This window comes from Tasmannia lanceolata, unplaced genomic scaffold (assembly GCF_043159265.1).
Source record: "Tasmannia lanceolata isolate RefF3 unplaced genomic scaffold, GAP_Taslan_0.1 ptg000003l, whole genome shotgun sequence".
Classification (NCBI taxonomy): domain Eukaryota; kingdom Viridiplantae; phylum Streptophyta; class Magnoliopsida; order Canellales; family Winteraceae; genus Tasmannia; species Tasmannia lanceolata.
The window spans coordinates 58,918,384-58,941,616 of NW_027518680.1; the positions used below are offsets into that span (position 1 = coordinate 58,918,384).

Here is a 23,233-nt window from a genome sequence, read left to right on the forward strand (position 1 = left end):
CCCGGAAAGCTCCCAACAAACAATAGAATAGTGCAAAACAAGTCATCAGTGCCATTATAAAATACAGCAGTGTGGATATCAGTCTTCAATTATTCATTTCTCTTTACAAATTACAAAAGTTAGCTCTATATGTATTAGAGATCTAGTATAAGTATATAATTATAACTGAGGTAAATCATTGGATGGTCAATACTCTCAACAACCTTAGAAGGGCATGTATTCCTTCCTTGAATCTTTTACCTCTCCTTTCCCTTTCATTCCTTTTTTGTTGCACCTTTCAAATCAACCACACCTACATGCATAAATTAAGGGCAGCAGGTGTATCACTCTTTCTCTCACTCAAGTGGGGGGAGTGGAGATATGAGATGATGAACAATATGGTGAAGAAAACTCAGGCTCTTTACCATCCCCTAATTGACAAAGCTTTGGCTGAAAAATTGGAAATGTTATCACTAGAGGTCAAAATGATTAGAGAGCACTTTGCTTATTGGCTACGAGGAGCAACTTGGAAATTGTAAATGAAAATTAGAAAAAGAGCACACAATATATATATATATATATATATATTATAGAGAGAGAGAGATAGAGAGAGAGAGAGAGAGAGAGGAAAAGGATTGTACGCTCGACCGTACCTAGAGTTAGGTACGGTAGAGTGCCAAATCACATGAGTCCCCCATTTTTGGTGGGCATCTAAACTATTCATTTGCAAGGCCCCATCATAGATAGGGTGCATACCAAAAATTAACTCCATAGGATCATCCTAACCCATCCATTTGTGGAGGCCAAAATGGACAGATAGTGTTTGTCCACAAATCTGCCCATTTTGGCCTCCAGTTTTAGAGGGGTTAGGATGGTTCAATGGTGCTGATTTTTGGTATGCACCCTATCTATGATGGGGCCTTGCAAATGAATGGTTTAGATGCCCACCAAAAATGGGGGACCCATGTGATTTGGCACTCTACCGTACCTAACTGTAGGTATGGTCGAGCGTACAATCTTATTCCTCACACACACACACACACACACACACACACACATATATATATATATATATATATATATATATATATATATATATATATATATGAGGAAACTGTTGGTGAGTCACATGGGTCCCACATTTTGGGGAGTGATCCAAACCATTCATTTGCAAGGCCTTATCATAGATAGGGGGTGTACCAAAAATCAGCTCCATATTATCATCCTAACCCCTCCATTTGTGGAGGACAAAAATGGGGCAGATTTGTGTCTGTCATTTTTGTCCTCCACAAATGGAGGGGTTAGGATGATCCTAGGGAGCTGATTTTTGGTACACCCCCAATCTATGTAAGGGACTTTCAAATGAATGGTTTGGATCATCCTAATAAAGTGAGCCCTCATGTGATTGGGCAAGCTAGCTTACCATAAGTTTGGTGAGCTTAAGCTCACCAACAGTTTCCTATATATATATATATAGAGAGAGAGAGAGAGAGAGAGAGAGAGAGAGGGGGAGGGGTGTTGTGCGCTTAAGTTTGAAGGGTTGGGATGATCCTATGGATCAATCTAAAAAGGAAGTAGAATTATTATTTCTCATTTTATATACGTCTAGAAAATCAGATCCATAGGAATGAATGGTTTAGATTGATCCTATGGAGCTGATTTTTTGAGAAATAATAATTCTACTTCCTTTTTAGATTGAGGTGGCTGGTCTTATGTGCGACAGACCAGCAGTGAAAACCCTTTTGCAATGGACGCTAGCAATTCCCATTTTATATACGTCTAGAAAATCTTTAAACCACACGATCAATGATCTCCATTCTCCAGAAATTAGTCATTGGGTCCCACCTCATTCGTTTTTTCTTACTAACACTCTCTAGAAAGCAAGGATGCGCATTACGCACTCGGCTTATCCCTTGTACACGTGTCCACCTTCTTGAATACTCTCGCACTCTCTCTCTTATCTCTCTTTCAAGAACCTCCGAGAATTTCCCTTCTCTCCTCTCTCTTTATTTTTCCTTCTTCGGAAAGAAAACATTTCAAAAAAAAAAAAACCCTAAAAAAAAAGTAATTCTCGCCAGAAAAACCAGTAATTCTCGCCGGAAAAACCAGTAATTCTCGCCGGATTCCGTCAATGGACGCCGCAGGACTCCATCTTCGTCTTCCGCTGTCGATAAATCACAGTAAAAGCTCACTTTTAGCTGTCCCTCACTTCTCTCTCGGCCTCACATTGGATCGCAAAACCCTAAAAACCCTAAAACCGCTAAAAACCCTAAAATCGTTACAATCTTTAAACAAGAACGATCTTTTTTGGACGAGAAGTGTAGAGAGAGTAGGAAAGAGTTCGCGATCGGTCATTATTCGATGCGAAGCTCAGAAGGATGGAAGGGTACTCTAATTTTCTCCTTAAGCTTTAAATTTTCTTTCATTTATCCTATTTTCACGCTTTTTTATGTTTTTATGATTAATGTTTTTCCCCTTAATCTTTGAATTTTCTTTCATTTATCCTATTTCGTCCTGTACGAGTTTTCTGAAATTTCGCAATTTTTGAATGGTTTTATTCAGTCCTGTCTTTTTATTTTTATTTTTATTTTGTTAAGTATAATTTGGTCGAATGCCATTTAAAAAAAGTATAATTTGGTCTAAATGGATAAGATTTCACGGCGTTGATTAGGATTTGAATTTCATGATATTACTCAAGAATTTACATGGAATTGAGGGATAAAAGACAGTGGATGGATTTTACTGAAATCACATATTTTATTTATTTATTTGATGTTTATGATTAATCTTTAGGCTGTTTTTCGTCATCAAATATGAGAAATTCTGCATATCCTATACGAGTTTGGTGAAATTTCACCGTTTTTGAAATTTGTTAAGTATCCGATTGTTCGAATTTGATGAGATTTCACGGCGTTGATTTGGGTTTGGATTTCATGATAGATTACACAACACGAATTTACAGAGATGGCTTGGCAAGCTATTGTTTTATCTCCAGAAGTGGCGAAAGAGAGCAAGCATCAGATAGTGGAGACAGAGCATTTGATGAAGGCACTGTTGGAACAGAAGAATGGGCTTGCTCGGCGTATCTTTTCCAAGGCAGGAGTTGATAATACCCGTCTCCTTGAAGCTACCGATAAGTACATTCAGCGGCAACCGAAGGTAATTTCTACTGTTGTTCGGTTCTATGGTTTTATAGGATGTAGGCTCTTGTCAATTCATGCTTTTCTCCCGTGGATAGACAAGTTATTTGTTGTAGCCTTGTAGGGCATCTCTGTTTAATTATTTCTTGGACTGACCTTGAGGCTTGAGAGTGTTTTACTATAAGAACGAGGATTGCATCTGAGAAACAATTTTTAGCTTTCTTAGATTTGGGTTTTGACCATGGCTTGGATTTATCATATGGTTATGTTGATGGATATTGCTTATACCACTTCATTTTGATTCTATGGTCAAAATGCTCTCATCCTACAACTGGGTTCTGCACTGATTTATGGTATTGACCAGTCTATTGTTTAAGTTGCATGGTATACTGCATGATGTATGATGCTTGCCTATCTAAACTCAATTGGATCCTGATTAATAGTGTATATTACTATATTTCCAATGTTACCTGTATTGGCTGAATGTTCTTATGCCAAGCATGAACCTCATGGTGGATATTCTCCCAAGCCCCAACTTTTTGGGTGCTTCCAAGACTTGGACGATAGGGTGGCCCTGTCTGTATTGGTCTACCAATATCTTCTCTACAATGATCAATTGTTATATGTTCCTTGTCTTTTCCTTCTCTTGTCCTTTTCTTTCGTGATTGGAGTATAGTTAGCTCCCACAGGATTTGGTTCTGTTCCAACTTCCAATTTTACCAATTAAAGCTTCTTGATATCTTTAGAAGTTATTCTTGTGGGTATATCATATCTTGTTTGATTATCTTGAGAATAATGAAGATGTGTTTTCTTGACTTGATATCCATTCAATGTTCAGAGTAGAACTACTATCTGGAGTTATGTCCACAATTTTTCCTTCAATGTTATATTTTTAAATTTATTATGTAGTCCTTTGTTTTTACTTTTCTCTCTACAATACTTTCTACTGTTTCCCCCATTTTGACTTTCATTATTTGGCTATTGATCACAGGTTCTAGGTGAATCTTCTGGTTCCATGTTAGGACGGGAGTTGGAAGCTCTAATTCAGCGAGCCAGGGACTACATGAAAGAATATGGCGACTCTTTCGTTTCAGTTGAACACTTAGTACTTGCTTTCACACAAGATACTCGATTTGGAAAACAGCTATTTAAGGATTTTCAAATTTCTCTCAAGACCCTGACATCTGCCATACAAGCCATAAGGGGATCTCAGAAAGTTATTGACCAAGGTGATAACATCTTTCCTTGTTCCACCTCCACCCTTTGGTTGCCATTGCTCCTACAGCTCACCATGTCATTCTATACATTAACCAATTTCTAGAGTCTTTTTTTCCCCTCTATAGGCATAGGTGTCTGTGATTATTGATGGGTTTCAAAGTTATAAGCATTTTATTGTATCTGGAAGTTCTAATGCTGGAAATCTTGCTGATCAGCTTAGAACTCGGCTGAATAGACTTGTCTGGTTAGCCCCTAGAGCCAAAAAATACTGGAAATAGGGTATAATTGAAAAGAAGTAAAACATGTTGTATGCATTTGAAAATTATTTAATTTTAACATACTTAGTGGATTTTCCGCTGGAGAGAAATCTGCAATGGTAATGGGCGTATTTAGAGCCCATCCCTAGAATGGGCGCCTCCGTGTCCGGGTTGGAGAAAGTTTAACTTCAACGGATCCAGCTTAGGTTCTCCTGGGCTGGCGGGTATTGGTGGTTTACTAAGGGACGAGAATGGTACACCAACATGGGCCTTTTCGAGGCCTATTGGGTTAGTAGACTATAATGAAGCGGAAGTTAGAGCAGCTCATCATGGCTTGAGGAGTTTATAAATCTGCATATTTGATAGTCTCATAGTTGAGGGTGACTCACTCAGTGTCATTAGATGGTTGGAGGGAAGTCACTCGATCACATGGAGGTTCGCGCATTCGTTTGATGAGATCCAAGATCGTGTGGAGGGATCTTTCATAGCCTTCCACCATGTTAGAAGGCCGGCTTACTCAGAGGCCGATAGACTAGCAAGGGATGGTGTTGTTAGGGAGGCTCTTCAATTCTTTGATTTCCTTTCCCCTTGAGGGTTTTTTTTTTTTTCTTATTTTAATTTTTTTTTGTATATTCTCTTGTTCTGTGCCCCCATTCTTGACCTTCTCGGACACGGGGGTCATTGTTCTTTCCTTTTCTCTTTAATATGTTTTTTTATGATCCAAGAAAAAAAATTTCTTCAAAAAAATATATTGGATTTTCTAGTAAATATTAGGCTTTCATCGGTTGGTTGTATACATTGTAGATGCATGGATCTAGTTCCAATTACACACTTATTGGATCTTCTATGATCTTTTGCATGTTAATATAAAAATAAAATAAAATAAAAAAAGAACATGGTATGGTGGTATACACACTTATTGTATCTAGTGCCAAATGCACACTTATTGGATCTAGTGCCAAATACTCCATATTGGTTGTATACTCCCTTGAGTTAGATAATGGCTACGGTCTTTTTGATTGGAAGGGATGATGAAAATACTCTTGTAAGAAAAAAAAATAATGACCTAATTGGAGGCACACTCTTAATTAAGAAGAAACATGTAGGAAGTGTGTGAGAAACAAATTTCCCCCTAAATTTGGGAAACGAGAAGAACTTAACTTCCGAAGCGAGCTTCTGGGGAAGCAAGCTTCCTATCTGGCTTGAAGGTTTTCGGTGACCATGAGTTAGATTAAGTGTAATGCTGTAGTTGCTGTCATATACTGAAACCAGTTCCTTTTACATTTTTGAACTTCTTGTTTATGTTGTGATTGCACGCTTAAGATTTTTTAATTTTAAACTGCAAGGTTATTTTTGATGTCTCACCTTTTGAATATGTTACAGACCCCGAGGGGAAGTATGAGGCCTTAGATAAATATGGCAAGGATTTGACGGCTATGGCACGGGAAGGGAAGCTCGACCCAGTTATAGGAAGGGATGATGAAATTCGTAGATGCATACAGATTCTTTCAAGGAGAACAAAGAACAATCCGGTACTGATTGGTGAACCAGGTGTTGGTAAAACTGCAATTTCTGAAGGGTAAGGGCTGTTATGCCTGTTGAATTCTTTTTGATGTAAAAATTCCCATGAATGATAAGTAGAAAAAAATTGTTTGGTTTCCTGAAGTTACGACCTAGGAAGCCCTTCTCTTGCAATAGACGCTCATATAATCTTTACCTTCTCAACAGGCTTGCCCAGAGAATAGTGCAAGGGGATGTGCCTCAAGCTCTGATGAACCGCAAGGTGTGCAATTTTTCATCTTGAAAGATCTTACCAATGAGTAACGGTTTAAAATTCGGTAATCGCAGTTTTCGACGGCAGAAACTCAGGCACCTAAAAAATAATGTGTTTTGCTTTAGTTGCTTTACATGTGTCGGTGAAGGAATGGAACTTTCTGAGCAGTAGCATAAGTTCTACGTTTTTGCATATAGATACTGCTAAGTTGTAGGAGTTACATTTGGACAGTTCAAAAAACCAGTATTCTGACCAAACCAAAATCTCCTCCAAGAAGAATTGTTCTATTCCCTCGAATCGCTATAGAGCGAAAGAACTGCCTCGTGATCCCTAGGCCGCAATATGTGCACGTTGACTCCTCCTGCCAACTCAGCTGACTCAGAAATTATTGTTTTCTTTTTTGGTCAAGCACAGCCAATAAAAAATGACAATTTATTTTTCGAAGAAAATCTGACTCAATCATGTAATGTTAAATTGCTAACTATTTATGAAATAAGAGGTTGGACTCACCACTCGGAGCCTGAGTTTACTGACGAAAATTGACCATTTATTTTTCAAAGAAAATCTAACAAAATCATGTTTTGCTAACTATTTAAGAAGTAAGAGGTTGCACTCACCACTCGAAGTTTGACCATTCTGAGTCAACTCGGCAGAGTCAGGCAGCAAGTTTTAGAACACTAATTTCTTAAATCTAGCTTTAAGGGATTTACTCAGTCGTGGTTAGTTGATAACTGAGAATCATTATGTTTCTATTATATCACTCTTCATTTAAAAAAAAAACCTAATATATAACTCCTAATATAGAAGAAAGCTAAATTAGCATTCTTATGTGTTGCTTCCTTGTCATCCTTAATGTAGTCATTGTCCGTCGTAACTTTCCTTACAAAAAAGGACTGAGATGCTTATGTAATTTTGTTCAGCGCAGCGCACAGATGCGCACAGATGCCTGTTCAGCATTTTCAACTTTTAGTTCCAAGTTCCAACTAAAAGAACCAGTTTCTACAATGTGCAAGAATTATTGGAACGAGTTGATAAGGACCTTAATATACTGTTGCTCAAATTGTCACTTAGGGCGCCATTGACGTAAGACAGCCAACTGATAGACTCAGATTAATCAAAAGGATTAGGGAAGTAGGTTTGAGCAAACTGGGTTATGACAATGATTGTTATGACGGTTTGTGATTGGTGGTAGGTGAACTGTTATGGACGACCAGGCAGTTTTAGGGGAATAGGATCAATCCAAAACAAAAGAATAATTTCTAGTTAAGAGTAATAGGCTTGCGAAGGGTTTTGGGTGTAAAAGAGGACTAGATGTAAAGGATTGGGAAATGAACAATTCACAGTTGAGGATTGTAAATGGCTTTCAGGGGCTTGATATGGTTACCGAAGGGACTGATGGGGCCTGGTAACGGACACAGGAAAATTCTGTAACACGGTTTAAAGGACTGATTTATGTTTAGTGGGATGATTGGTGGATATATAGGAAAAAACTGGTATGTGCATGGACTATTAAGAGCTAGGGTACGAGTGTTGGAATCTAACATGGGTATCAGGTGTCGGATTCAGCAAACCTCAAAAAAGAATAATTCGCTGATGCACCAGAATATTTTAATCAATTATCAAATTTTAATTTTTTTACATAAAATTCTGATAATAACAATTAATATAAAGAAATATAACAAGAAATTTTTAATAGGTTTAGTAAATATAATGTTTTATTTCCATATAAAAAAATTACTATCAGGATGGATGAACATCAAAACATGCGGTAATTGTAAAGTTGTAGTGGGAGTATTTAGAGAAAAACAGATAAAAGAGATCTAGAAGTATCACAGTGAATCCCGAAGCATTGGAATCCGACACATCCAATAATGGTACTCACCCATTTAGAAGAATCTGTGTAACATGGATGTTCTACAGTCAAATAATATGAATTGTAGGGGCATGTAAGTTAACAGCGAGGTTGCTGGTTCAAAAAAGTAATAACTTAAGGAATTATGTAGGGTTTATAAAGTGTTTACGGGTTACAGGTTAAATGGTAGCTAGTGTTAAGAACTGGAAAGTCCACAAAGATGCACTCTACCAGTGTTTGTTGGTTGCAGGAGGGGTCAATAACGAAACTGGTTGAAGTTTACGAGGGCAGGTGTGGTACTGAGCGTGTTTCAAATGAGCAACAGGTAGTAGACTTGTTTTCTTGAACCAGTAGAAGTTTACGATGGGCATGGGATATGGTTTCAGGTTTGTTGCAGGTTTCAGATAGGGAAAAGATAGGGTTCTGTGCGGGGCGATAGAATTAAAGGGTTTTATTTCAAGATGATCTTTCGTAGGGTTTTCGGAAGGAAAGCAGGTTCAGTTTGGCTGCTGGGTTAGTTTGCAGGATTTTTGGGTGGAACAGGCAAAGTTCCACAGGTTCTTGACAGCTGTATCGTTGCAGGGTTTAATGTAATTCAGGGCAGCAGCAAGGCTGGGGTGATGTTAGGTGTTATGGGTAGAAGTTCTTTATGCCCAATGTAAATAAAAAAAGAAAGTTGGTTACGACCTTTTGATTAAAAACAGAAAGATGAATCAGCTCGAGCCTGACCCATCCTGGCAATTACAAGGTAACTTTTGGCACGATTAGTCAAGTCAGCTCCTTGTCACCCTTGAGCCAAAATGGTTTTAAATTTCCATTGAAACCGACACAAAATTATCGAAGTGTTTCCTCTTCCATCCCCATTGAAACCGAAATGACCGAAATACATAAACCAAAATTGTAAGTGTAATAGGTATATATGATATTAGTATGTATTATATAATTATATTTATACGCAGTGAATGCAAAATGTGGTACATGCATTATTTATAAATTTTTATATGAATTGCAAGTGAAATTTGACAAGTACTAAATTGTTTGACATGCGCGACAGTGCATGTCATTAGGTGTTTGATGTTTTTAAGCCATTATGGATGGTCGTCTTGCTTAGATAATGATTTCTAAGTGCGTATATGTGCTTACTCTAGCCTTTCCTGAAGTTTCATCTTTAAATTATATCATTTGCGTATTTTTTTATACATTTCCTTCATTTTACAGGATTTCCACCCAAATTGAAACGTTTCCGTTTCCGCCACAACCGAAATCGAAACCGAAACCGAAATTTATAACCTTGCATGCTGACACGTTTAAGTATCAACATCAAATGTATGATGGCATGGCATGCTTTAGACATATATTTGATTATTATGCTCTATCATTCAAAGGAGGGGAAATCTCATGTTAGATGTTCTTTCCATTTTCCTTATTTTTCGATTTTAATGCTTAAATTTCATTCTGTTCTGTTTGCCATGTCTGACACCCTAACACTCTGTCGACACTCACATGTCTGTCTGTGTCCAAGTTACTTGGTCCAATCAGGGATTCTTGGTACTCATTTTCATGAGTGCCATAATGGCAACTCATTCTGAAGTTTGGTTGATTACTAACTGCCCTCCAAGCGTTGGTGCTAAGGCGGGCTGTACCATCCATGGTTGCTTATTCCACTCTTGGTCGTGCTGGTCATTTGGCTAAGAACTTAGAAATTAGCATTTCTTTGTGACCATCTGGATTTCTATTTTTTTTTTTAAAATTACAATTCCTACTTTATAAATCATGTACTACCTCGTGAAAATTTATGACTGGAGAATCAGTTTGTCTGACTGGATTGGATGGGATGGAAGTCTGACATGATATGACATCTTAGTTGACTTTTCAAATGGCTTGTGGAACTCTTCACATTCAGTTGTCTTGGATATCTAGTCATGTTATTGTCTTACACTTCTCCTTTTTACTTGTTATGGCTTGTGATGGTGTCATTTTAATCTACTTGTGGCATTTCTATGATTTAAAATCATGAACGATTGATTGCTGAGCTGATTAATCTTTAATAACAATATTCATTTTTTCTTTCTGTTATTTATTTGGCCGACTATGTTCATAAACTTACTGGTCTATTCAAAACTAGGCCAGCTGGGCTAAGTCTGGCCGGGCTGTGTAAGTCCGAAATATGTCTTCAAAACTTGGCTGAATCAATCATTTTAGTGGTCCATTGGGTATATAAATGATCAATTTTCTTCTGACTAACTTGGCCCAGTCAAACTCGGAAGTAGAAAAACCAATTTCCCACTTGAGCTCTAGTTTTTTAATGTTGAAGCTGTCAATTTTCTCTGTCAAGTTATTGTGGTACCAATATTTCTTGAAATGACCTTATTTACCTTTGAAATCTGTTGAGTATGTTTGAATTCTTATTAGTGCAGGATGCTTTAATTAATACCTACAATTGATTTAATTTAAATCCTTATCTTGTTTGCTTTCTTTTTGCAGTTGATTTCCCTTGATATGGGCGCACTCATTGCTGGAGCGAAATTTAGGGGAGAATTCGAGGATAGACTGAAAGCTGTACTGAAAGAAGTGACTGAATCAGATGGACAAATAATCCTCTTCATTGATGAGATCCACACTGTTGTCGGGGCAGGTCACTATAGTTAGCATGCATGGTTATCTAGTTTTTCAATGTCTTAATTCTGGAGGTTCTTTGACATGCTTGCTTGATGGCTCTTTTCCCTCTTTTGTTTTGTACAATTTCATCCATCATAGTTATATAATCATTTTATGATTAAAAAGTTATCACTCAAGGCTCAGCTTGAACTCTAACATTCAAAAAAAAAAAAAAAGGCTCAGGTTGGACTTGAGTAGATGGAATTCTTCCGACAGATGCTTCTCTGTGAATTTTCTTCTCATGTTAGGTCTCAAATGACACGTGGTACATGTCTTAAGTGCATCTATGTCTTGATTCCTTAAACAACAACCATAGTACAAATATCTCCGACCTTTTTTTTTTTAAATATCATGTTTATTTTTTTTTGCAATTTTTTTTATAAAACAACAAACTGGAGATATTTTCCCTAGTTTTTTTTTTTTTTTTTTTAATTTTAAATCGAGATATCTTCATATGCCTTTATTTTTACTACAAAAATATCACAAATATTGCAATAAATTCACGATATTATTTGTTGTTCTTTGTTCTTAAATTTAATGTTTTTCTATATTTAAATATTTTTCTACTTTTTTCCTTATATAAACCCAAACATAATAGTTTTTTTTTTAAATATCCCAAGGAAATTCCCGAGACAATTATTTGTGACAATGACAGCAACACACTGTCTTGAATGTGATTTCTCTGAATCTTTTAAGTAGAATCAAATTCTGATTAATGTGTTCTTAATTTTTTATTGCAGGTGCTACTAATGGTGCCATGGATGCGGGGAATCTGTTGAAGCCAATGCTCGGTCGTGGAGAGTTGAGATGTATTGGAGCAACAACCCTTGATGAGTACCGCAAATATATTGAGAAAGACCCAGCCCTGGAGCGACGTTTCCAGCAAGTTTTTGTTGATCAACCTTCTGTGGAAGATACAATCTCTATACTACGTGGATTGCGTGAAAGATATGAGTTACACCATGGAGTCCGCATTTCTGACAGTGCACTTGTAGCAGCTGCAGTTCTTTCGGATCGTTACATTAGTGGACGCTTTTTGCCTGACAAAGGTAACCATCTAACAATCCTATAATTTTCAAAATAGTGCTGGCTGAACACATGTGATAGACGTTTTGGACGTGCCCTGACATGCTTATTAGGACAAAATATATCCTTTTTTTTAGAGCGATAAACCTGAGTCTTATTCCATTCATGGTTTAAGGTTTCAGCCGCAACTAACCGACGCAAACACATGGGTTCGTTAGTGCCATTAAAGTCCGACTCAAAAAAAAAAAAAAAAAAAAAAAAAAGTAAAGAAAGAAAGAAGGGTCTATAGGGTGGCACATATGTGGGATCATGGTCGTTGATCTTGTAGATTCAAATGGTCTTGATCCCATTCCGGATGACCAAAGATCGAAAAAAATCTACAATTGTTACTTTTGGCGGAAACTGAAATAGGATTGATGAATCAAGGGCCTCGGATCATATGATCAAGGTGATCTCAACGCCATTTGGCTGGTCTATTGTTTCTTTTTTGGATGAATAGATCTGATCATGAAAATGAGACAGAAGTTAATTTAAGAACAAAATTTAAAATCTATGTGAGATCAAGATTGATCTCGATCTTCTCATATTTGAGTCCTACAAGAGGCTATTGGGTGGCATGTATGTGAGAGCAAACAGTTGATCTTGTGGTGCATCATGAGGCACAAATGTGAGATCGTCCGTTGATCTTCCTTATATTGTACTTTCTTCATAGAATTAATGTATTGAATGGCTCTTTTCCTACATTTTGTGCTTTTTTGAAGCATATATTTATTCGGTTGTATGCATTTTGAGTTTATAATGAAGTGCTTATTCTAGAATTTCCTGAAGTTTCATTTTAAATTTTTTATTATTTGCGTATGTTCATATGTTTTTGTGGTTTTAATTTTTGGAGGATTCACCATTCAAAAAAAAAAAAAAAAAATTTGGAGGAATTCAACTGAAATTTCTTTGGTTACGATGATAGATGCCCAAGCCGAAACCTTATTCAATTCAGTGTGTAAAATTTACAACCAGAAGCAATCTGCAGGACGTGTTGTCCCTGAAGTGATGTTGCATTACCTTAAACAATATACCCTCTTTAGCTTGTATTTATTAATTATACAGATTCTATTAATTTTAACGCAATCATATTTTATCTGGGAACTTTTTTTTTTTGGTTGTGTTTTTATCAATTAAATATATGTACCCACTATATTAGTCTAACTAACATCATATATAAGACATTGCGCACGTGCCAATGTGTAAGTTGGAAAGCAAACAGTTTTCCTCAAAGAAAAAAAAAACACTCAAGGTTCTTATTGTTGCAACTGTCAACCTTTGAGGTTGTATTTTAACTTCAATCACAGCTTACCCATCAGAAAAAAGGAAGAAAAAAAAAAAGAATTCAAGTAGCACTATTTCATAGTCCATTTGGGATGCCAAGTTGTAACACATCTATATTTGTTGCAGCTATTGATCTAGTTGACGAGGCAGCTGCCAAACTGAAAATGGAGATCACTTCAAAGCCAACCGCTCTCGATGAAATCGACCGTTCTGTTTTGAAACTAGAGATGGAGCGTCTTTCTCTTACCAATGATACTGACAGAGCCTCCAAAGATAGGTTGAGTCGCATTGAGGCAGAGCTGTCTCTATTAAAAGAAAAACAAGCAGAGCTAACTGAGCAGTGGGAGCATGAGAAATCTGTAATGACCCGCATTCAGTCCATCAAGGAAGAGGTATCCTTCTCTTCTGTGTCCTGCTTTAGTATTCTTGAGCTTGTTCAGATTAAAAATATATTCATTAGTTCATAACAGGGGTGCAACTCGGGTTGATTTTTAGGAATTCGGTTGAGATTTTACCCTAAAATTGGGTCAGGTTTGGGGTGATTCCAATTCATTTTCTAGCAAAAGCTCAATCCGACCTGACCCAAGTTCCACCCATAGTTCATAACTTCAGAATCTTCTTTGTGGATAGAATTTTTAGAAAAGGTTTGTAAACCTGAAATGATTCGTACTTTGAAGGCCTGAGTATAGGTTTGACTCAAAACTCTTTTGAGTGATGAGTTATGCAAGTATGAAAAGCTTGTTTGATTTTTTCTAGTTTTGAGTCTCTAGCAAGATTGTTTTTGCAGTATTCAGTTGAGTTTAGTATTTAATATTTAATTGAGGGTTTTTCTCTCTCTCTAGTTACTCAGTAAAGAGGTTTCGGTGTAACGAAAATTTTGAAAATTCGAACTAATTGAGCTTTTTTTTTTGGGTTTCATGGAAACTGAGCTCCGTTTATCTCAATGCAAATCTTGTTTAACCCAACCCAAGTCTCCGCTGGCTTTTAGGTACTCCATTAGGTTTCTAATTACTGAAATTGAATGTTAATTGTCCACTTTATTGACTGGGCTTTTCTTGGTGTAGATTGACAGGGTAAATCTAGAGATTCAACAGGCGGAACGTGACTATGACCTTAATCGTGCAGCTGAATTGAAGTATGGGAGTATTATGTCTTTGCAACGCCAACTAGAAGTTGCAGAAAAGGAGTTAGATGAATATCAAAATTCTGGGAAGTCCATGCTAAGGGAAGAGGTAACTGAGTCCGACATTGCTGAAATAGTCAGCAAATGGACAGGTATTCCCATTTCCAAGCTTCAAGAGTCCGAGAGAGAAAAACTGTTAAATTTGGAGGATGAACTCCATAGACGTGTTGTGGGTCAAGACCCAGCTGTGAAATCTGTAGCCGAGGCTATCCAACGGTCTCGGGCTGGTCTTTCAGATCCTCACCGCCCTATTGCAAGTTTCATGTTCATGGGTCCCACTGGAGTTGGCAAAACAGAGCTAGCCAAAGCACTTGCGTCATACTTGTTTAACACTGAAGAAGCTCTTGTGCGGATTGACATGAGTGAGTATATGGAAAAACATTCAGTCTCCAGATTGATAGGAGCACCACCTGGCTATGTTGGCTATGAAGAAGGCGGGCAGCTAACAGAGACGGTTCGCAGGAGGCCATATGCTGTTATCTTGTTTGATGAGATTGAGAAAGCTCATTCGGATGTCTTCAATGTTTTACTTCAGGTTTTGGACGATGGTAGGGTGACTGACTCACAGGGTCGCACTGTGAGCTTTACCAACACTGTCATTATCATGACATCTAACGTAGGTTCCGAGTACATACTCAATACCGAAGTTGAGTCCAAGGATTTGGGTTATGAAACCATTAAGCAAAGGGTGATGAATGCTGCGAGATCTATCTTTCGTCCCGAGTTTATGAATCGTGTTGACGAGTACATAGTATTCCAGCCTCTGGACCGTGAGCAGATAAATAGTATTGTGAGGTTACAGGTATGGTGATCCTTCCTTGCAAACATATTTTTTCGAACTTTAAAGATTTATTTTGTGTCAAAATGTGTATCGCGGAGTAGTTTTTTTAATCAATTTTCAGACTTTGCACTTGACACCTCTATATGAAAGAAAATTCTTAGGTTTAAGTATATCTTTTTTTTAAACTTCCAGCAGTTTATCGTTCTTTTGTATGATTTTGTTGGAGTATTCAAATTTTCAGCATATATTTCAGAACTTGACTTATGCTGATTTTTCATTATTCTACATCTTCAATCCAGCTTATATTTAGAAGCTTTTGATTTTCTTGCTATTGTTTGACGTTTCTGTTTGGATTTTATGGGTCTTTGAATTTCAACCTATATGTCAAGGGATGTGCGAGGGACTTTAACAGGAAGGCATTTCACAGCTGGCTGTTGCATGAGAGAGCAGCCACACAGGCTAACTTTTCAGCAAGTTTTGTGTAATTCATTTACTTCATCTGAGGTGGCTGCTCTCTCATGCAACAGCCAGACGAGAAATGTCTTTCTCCGGAAGTCCCTTGCAAATCCCATATTTTAAATGTTTTAATTTTAATTACTAGCAATTTATTATTTTTGGATCTTTTCCCCCCTCTAGGATGTTTCTAGTTTTCTTTTAATATGCTTTTGATTTACCATATGCTTGTATTCTGTGTTCCAGTTGCAACGAGTACAGAAGAGAATCAGTGACCGGAAGATCGTAATTCAGGTGAGCGAAGCTGCGATTGAGCTGTTGGGTAGTCTTGGATATGACCCCAACTATGGTGCGAGGCCTGTAAAACGTGTGATCCAACAGCACGTTGAGAACGAGTTGGCCAAGGGTATTTTGAGAGGAGAGTTCAAGGACGAGGACACCATCTTCATAGACACGGAGGTCACTGCGTTCTCCAATGGTCAACTCCCCCAACAAAAGCTGGCCTTCAAGAAGCTGAATTCGGTTTCTGATACAGCTGGAGAAGATCAGAGAGCCTTCTCAGAGAGTCGCTGATCTTGTTATTTTCCATCATAGGCCACATATAAAGCTATGATAAAAGGTATCCACTTCATAGAAATTATTCTCACATCTTTGTATACAATATCTTCTTTTGTTGTATCAAATCTGAAATCTGTGTAGAAATGTTTCCGCCTTATTCAGTAGAAAATGATCTATATACGAATCAAGTCGTCAACACGTTCTTTCACTGTGTAATTATTCTTCTCATCTGATTGTTATTGAGATTTGATTAGTAGAAAAATTGTTGTCATAAACAACCCCAACTGCGGCAGGAATTTCAGTTTAGAGAGTTCTGTTGAGAAAGAGAAATTAAAGTAGGTAGAGAAAACTGTGAGGGCTTCACAGTAATTAGTTTTCATCACCTGTGCAGTCTAGATCTTTTTTGCTCTTGAATCAGTTTGAAATGTGGAAGAAAATATTTTTCTACAGAAGAAGCTGTACTGATTTTCTGATTAAGCAGATCCAATCTTCATATATAAGCTTCTCTTATTTGAGTGATTCTATTTTCTCTTATTAAGTGGTTATGCACACTGAAGCATGATATGATCTGTTACTCTATAATCTTCTATAATCTTCAATGCTTCTCATTTTCTGCTTTCCAGAGCGCGAATTTTCTAGTTTTTTCAGTCTATACAATGAAAATATAGTAAAAGCACTGCCGAAGGTTATACAACATAAACCTAGTCGTGCTTGGTGTAGGAACAAAGATGGATTTGATACTATCCGTGATTGAATTTCCTGGGTTACTCTATGGAGTTGGGGAAGGATCACTTTGAGAAAAGAGGAAAATGAGAAATTATCATTGTTGAAAGTTTGAAAGCAGGAATGAGTAAATATCATTTCTAGCTCTGAAACCAGCATCTGAAAGTTAGGAAGTAGGAATAAGTGAATTGTTGAGTTAGAAATATTCTTAGATTTTAGTGCACTCTTTTGTGTTGATAATGGTCTCCCTTTTTTGTGTACACTTTTATACCTGCCACAATTGGAATTGTTTAATGAAGTGAGGAGTGCTATTATCGAAAGAAAAATACGGAAAACTAAAACTCTATTTTGAGTAGAGTATATCTTTTCCTTGTTTTTCAGCTACTTCTCACCCGTACCTCACTCTCAAGTCTCACCCTCTATTCTGTCCCTCTCCATAAACCATTATTCCGAGAAAAAATTTTCATGAAGCCACCAAATATTTTCTCCAATGAATTTTTTTTTTCCCTCCAATCAAGGCCTAGCTCGTTTTGGATTTTGATTACTCTTCAATGATCAGGTCTCGTCCCTCACTATGTAGTTGGTTGACATGGTCAACTGTATAAAAATCATCACAGCCAATCATCCCATAAATCAAAGCTAATCCCCTCAATTAGTAAACATTTGCACTGGATTCTATTTAAAAAACGAGAGAGAGAGAGAGAGAGAGAGAGAGAGAGCCAGAGCACTAAAACTTCATGAGATGCTTTTACAAGCCGATAATTTTTTTTTTCTCAAAAAAAAAAAAAAAAAAAAACTGATATTGCATTGCAAAGGATAGAAAGAACAAAGGTCGAGATGTTGTCTGTTTATAGAAATCAAGCAATCAAGCCATGACAGCATCCTGGATTCCTCAATCAGTTCCTACGTACACAGTTCACAAGTTTAAGAACATTAGGTTTGATCTTCTTGGTGGACGATCTTTGTTTAGTCATGGGTAGATACAATCATGGTTTTAAATTTCGACCGAAATCCGAAATTTCAGATTTCGGTGGACACCGAACCACACAAAACCGAAATGGTCATTTATTTCGGCCGAAATTTCTGTTTTTCCGAAATTTGACATAAAAATCTGTTTTTTTTAATATTAATTTAATATTTCACCGAAATTTAATAATGAATAAAATATTGTTTTTTTTTTTTTTTGTTCCAGATTTCGACCGAAATTTGAAATTTCAGAATTTCAAGGTCCGAAACCGGTACCGAAACCGAAATTTTAAACCTTGGATACAATAACCCTTTAGTCTCATGGTAATAGAATTTGGAATAAGAAAACCACATGATATGAACCCAGTTTAGTCAATAGCATGAACATGCAGAGCCAACTAGTCTATGTAACAGTTATAAGCATCCGAACACAGTCTGAAATCTACTCAATCCAAAGAAGTGTAGGCTGACTTTCATAGAGGAAGAGTACCTGGAAACAATTCTTTGGGGTAAGGAAGGATGCCTCCCTTACAAGGAGATTCATATTGATGTAAATGGAAATCTTGCATGATCACAGGGAAGCCAATCAAGTAGCTTACTCACTTACAGTTGTGGAGAAAAAAAGGCTTTTTATAGGATTCAGTCCTATTCAAGTAAGGTCGGTGTACTGGGCATGGGACATCTTGTCCCTATTTTAATCATTAATGAAATTGTCATTTTTCAAAAAAAAAGAAAAAAGGATTCAGGCTTATGCCTTGTAATTTAGTTCTTCGTGTCCCATCTCTGAGATTCAGTGCTTTATAGGAGAACTTCCTTTTCAGTCATTCACCAATGTCCTTCCTTAGAATGGCTGTTCTCATCTTGGGCTCTTTGTGGATCAGAGATTTGAGTTGCAGGGTGACCCAAGAACATGGGTTCTTTGAGGCTGTGAGCGATGAGAGATTTGGAGATGCTTGGCTCTCTGCGCTGCATATTGCTGCTGAAAATGGTCGGATTGAGGTGCTTTCCATGATTTTGGATCTTTGTTGCATGTATTCGGATTCTTGTGTCGGGATCCGACACGGATTAGAGGTGTCGGATTTGGCAAACCCCCGAAAGTAGGATTTGGCTATTTTTATTAAATAAAATAAAATTTAAAAATTAAAAATTTAAATATGTGTGTGTGAGAGAGAGAAAAGAGTTCCTACTCCTCCGAGTAGATAACTTATCTACTCCGTGGGCTTAAAATACAGTGGGGGCCACATTCTTTGGGTGATCCAAAGCATTTATTTGATGGGCCCTCACATAGATAGGGTGTCCCCAAATAAACAGCTCCATAGGATCATCCTAGCCCTTCGATTTGTGGAGGCAAAAATGGACAGACTTGTGAAGGTTTATACCCGTCCATTTTTGCCTCCACAAATCGAACAGTTGCGATGATACTACGGAGCTGATTATTTGGGCACACCCTATCTATGTCAGGACCCATCAAATGAATACTTTGGATCACCCAAACAATATGGCCCTCATTATATTTTAAGCCTACAGAGTAGATAAGTTATCTACTTCGTGGAGTAGGAACTCCTCTCTCTCTCTCTCTCTCTCTCTCTCTCTCTCTCTCTCTCTCTCTCTCTCTCAAACAATGTGGCCCCCATTGAAAATTTTGAGGGTGGAGGGTGGAAGGGTTGGAGTTATTTTTGAGAGAGTCTAGGGGGGGGGGGGGGGGGGTCGAGGCGCTGGGGTTGTATTAAAAGAGTAGGGATTGTGCTTTGTGCTTTTATATTAAAAAGTTACAAAGAATTAAACTTGTGATTTTCAAGTGAAAGAGATAAAGCATTAAACTTAAAAAGTGAAGTACCAAATTCCCATGAATCAACTGGATATCCCTTTGAAATGGTGTGCTCTATGAAACTGTGAGCATTACTAGAGTTCCAAGAGCCTCCCATGACACCCTTTCTTATTTGATGTCTCCCATTGAGTGCGTTAAGACCAAACGTCACAATTGCTCTGCAACCACAAGAGTTAGACACCAAACACAGCAGCACTTTTGGTAACAAGAACCAATTTGTATTGGTATAAACTTCTAAATGGCGGCGTATCTAATTTTCCTATGAATTCAGTTTGCTTAGTGTTAGAAGGTGTATGTGTGCCTAAGGGCATTTTGGTCATTGTACTCTTCTTCTTACAGAATATATACAATTACATGATGAAACTCTGAGAAAAAGCGTATTGAAATACCATTAATATATATATACACACACACACACACACACAGGTGAGGGGAAGTCCATCCCTGACTTACATTCTTCTCCTCCTCTTCTCTCAACATGGTATCAGAGCAAAGGTCCTTGGTTCAAACCTCCTTGATATTAAAAATACACGTGTAATGGCCAACCCAAAAGAGGGCCCACAGGTGCCACGTGTGGGCCAACCATAAAAAAGTGGGGCGACACATGAGGGGGAGTATTAAAGTATAAAATATTAAAGAATGCCATCTCCAACAGCTTAAGCTTTTGGAGTAATTGGCTGTTTTCACATGGTATCAAAGCACAACTCCTAAGAATAAGCTATTCTCTGCCTTACTTGGATGGAAAAAGTGTCAAGGAGAATATAAACCATGCATAGCACACAACAATTCCGTAAAAAATCATTTGTTCTGTAGGAACAATTGTTCACAACTTTCCACAGTTATTACACAACAATTGGCTTTCATCTAATATATTTCTAGGAGCTACTTTGGCAAATGATAACAGCCAAAGGACAAGCTAAATTTTTGAAGCTTATAGCAATAAACTAATGCCTACTAGTTGATGATTATCATATTAATAAGTAATCTGAATACTCAATACTAATAGGTAAACTGAATACTCAATATTTTTATAAAACATGCATGTCTTGCCCTAAATTGTATAGGTCTAGGTAATATACCCTACATGTTTAAACAGTCACAAAAACAAAAATGAAGTTCTGGAAATAAAAGCATTACCCTGTATTTCTGAAAAAAGAGTTGAGCGCATCCCACCTCTCCATCCGCAAACAACCTTTGGAGAACCCAAACATCCCACCTGCCAACTTTCTAAATGGGTGGCATAGAGGTCCCAGCTTTCCCATGTCATACAATACTTGGTCTTGGAGTGAGCCTCCAATCCTTATTCTCAGACCATGTTCAAAACCTACAATGCCAGAAACAAAGAAAAAGAAAATCAAAGCTAGAAATATGTGTATTGCTTGTATTAGTATCTATTAAGAAATCCAAACAATAACACTTGAAAGGATTGCTTTCTTTTCATCTCCCTTTCCAAAAGGTACAATTGATATATCCGCCCATACTCTTTGCTTGGGACACCCAAAATAGCGTACGTGACAATCTGGCCCGTTGAACACTTCCCGTAAGTCTTGTCCTCTGCCAGTCATTGATACACTAGATTTGGGTGTCTAAGGAAAAGAAAAGGGTCGCATATATGACTTCCCTTTCCCTGAAAGCTCCCAACAAACAATAGAATAGTGCAAAACAAGTCATCAGTGCCATTATAAAAATACAGCAGTGTGGATATCAGTCTTCAATTATTCATTTCTCTTTACAAATTACAAAAGTTAGCTCTATATGTATTAGAGATCTAGTATAAGTATATAATTATAACTGAGGTAAATCATTGGATGGTCAATACTCTCACCAACCTTAGAAGGGCATGTACTCCTTCCTTGAATCTTTTACCTCTCCTTTCCCTCTCATTCCTTTTTTGTTGCACCTTTCAAATCAACCACACCTACATGCATAAATTAAGGGCAGCAGGTGTATCACTCTCTCTCTCACTCACGTGCGGGGAGTGGACTGACTCTCCATGTCCCTGTCTCCCTGTTTAGATATGAGATGATGAACAATATGGTGAAGAAAACTCAGGCTCTTTACCATCCCCTAATTGACAAAGCTTTGGCTGAAAAATTGGAAATGTTATCACTAGAGGTCAAAATGATTAGAGAGCACTTTGCTTATCGGCTACGGGGAGTAACTTGGAAATTGTAAATGAAAATTAGAAAAAGAGCACACACAAAATATATATATATGAGAAATAATAATTCTACTTCCTTTTTAGCATTTCTACTCCTCTCGTTCTTGTTTTTTCCTGAAATTGGCTGCATTTGTACTTCTTTTAACTGTCTTTTCCTTTGTTTTAGAGAAAAGATGAATAAAAGAGGGTGGGAATATATAGCGGCCAGGATTTTTTGTTACCTAAAGTTTATCATTAAAATATTAAGTTTTGCTACCTAAAGTTTCTCATTAAAATCATATCAGCTCCACAAATTGAAGGGTTTAAGATGATCCTATGAAGCTGATTTTTTGTGGACACCCTTTCTACGATAGGGCCTATCAGATGAATGCTTTAGATCACCACAAATAAGGTGGGACCCATGTGTTTTTGGTCGGCAGACTAGAGAATGATCTCTGGTCGGCAGACTAGAGACACTTTCCTCTCTGTATATATAGAGCTCATTATTCAAACAAACATTGTTAAGATTTTAATGATAAACTTTAGGTAGCAAAACTTCACATTTTATTGTGATTTCATACCTTAAAGGATGTCGCTTTGGAAAAAAAATAAATTAAACCCCGTTTTCTTCAAAAACTTTAAAAACACTGATTAATAGAGAATATGTATAAAAAAATTTAAGTATTAATGTTATTTTGAAAATAAAATTTTGAAAAATCTTCCTTCAATTTTTCAGCTTTTAATTTTAATTGGTTTCTCTATTTTCATGTTTTCACTTCTGTCATTTTTAATTTTAATTACCTCTTTTCTCAAGCTGGCATAGTAAGAAATATTTTTCACTCATCATATTAATCTCTCTCTCTCTCTCTCTCTCTCTCTCACTTCTCGGTTTTTTCCAACATTTTTAGACCTTTTTTTACCCATAGACATTTTAAACCACATTTTGGTCTGAAAGTGCATTTTTTTTGCCATCATACATTTTTGCAAACTATGGGTATGGCATAACATACATGTGGTATGGGGTATGGTAGATCACTCATCATATTAATCTCACCAAGTCTCTCTAGCATATATCCCTCACCATTGGTTCGTTGGGCCATAACATAGATAGGTTGTGCCTTCGTAATCTTATTAGGCAATCTAGTAATATGGGAATTGCTAGCGTCCATCGTAAAAGGCTTCTCGCGGCTGGTCTGTAACACGTGAGACCAGCCACCTCGTGAATGAAGACAAAAGCTGTTGTCTCAATTAACGAAGTGGCTGGTCTTATGTGCGACAGACCAGCCACGAAAACCCTTTTGCGATGGACACTAGCAATTCCCATTTTATATACGTCTAGAAAATCTTTAAACCGCACGATCAATGATCTCCAGA

General features: G+C 37.2%; 1 protein-coding gene and 1 long non-coding RNA gene across 2 annotated transcripts; one reads left to right on the forward strand and one right to left on the reverse strand.

Annotated features, from left to right (window-relative positions):
• Positions 1-2,049: 2,049 nt before the first annotated feature.
• On the forward strand, positions 2,050-16,418 carry LOC143857063 (chaperone protein ClpB3, chloroplastic-like). Its single transcript, XM_077367337.1, has 10 exons — positions 2,050-2,365; positions 2,920-3,138; positions 4,111-4,348; positions 5,978-6,173; positions 6,323-6,377; positions 10,705-10,855; positions 11,619-11,927; positions 13,354-13,619; positions 14,292-15,212; positions 15,891-16,418. Exons 1-10 carry the CDS (start codon positions 2,111-2,113, stop codon positions 16,215-16,217), a joined length of 2,937 nt encoding a protein of 978 aa, XP_077223452.1. The 5' UTR covers positions 2,050-2,110; the 3' UTR covers positions 16,218-16,418.
• A 2,002-nt stretch (positions 16,419-18,420) lies between these two features.
• LOC143863689 (uncharacterized) lies at positions 18,421-21,039 on the reverse strand. Its single transcript, XR_013240942.1, has 3 exons — positions 20,857-21,039; positions 19,729-19,877; positions 18,421-18,453 (listed from the first exon to the last, which is right to left on the reverse strand). It is a non-coding gene; the product is annotated as an uncharacterized LOC143863689 (long non-coding RNA).
• Positions 21,040-23,233: the final 2,194 nt, after the last annotated feature.

Excerpts from the sequence above, each read along its gene's own strand:
- LOC143857063 (XM_077367337.1), top strand. The coding sequence starts at position 2,111 with ATGGACGCCGCAGGACTCCATCTTCGTCTTCCGCTGTCGATAAATCAC. Across the intron at positions 3,139-4,110 it reads ACATTCAGCGGCAACCGAAG|GTTCTAGGTGAATCTTCTGG; the intron begins GTAATTTCTACT and ends TATTGATCACAG. Across the intron at positions 11,928-13,353 it reads ACGCTTTTTGCCTGACAAAG|CTATTGATCTAGTTGACGAG; the intron begins GTAACCATCTAA and ends TATTTGTTGCAG.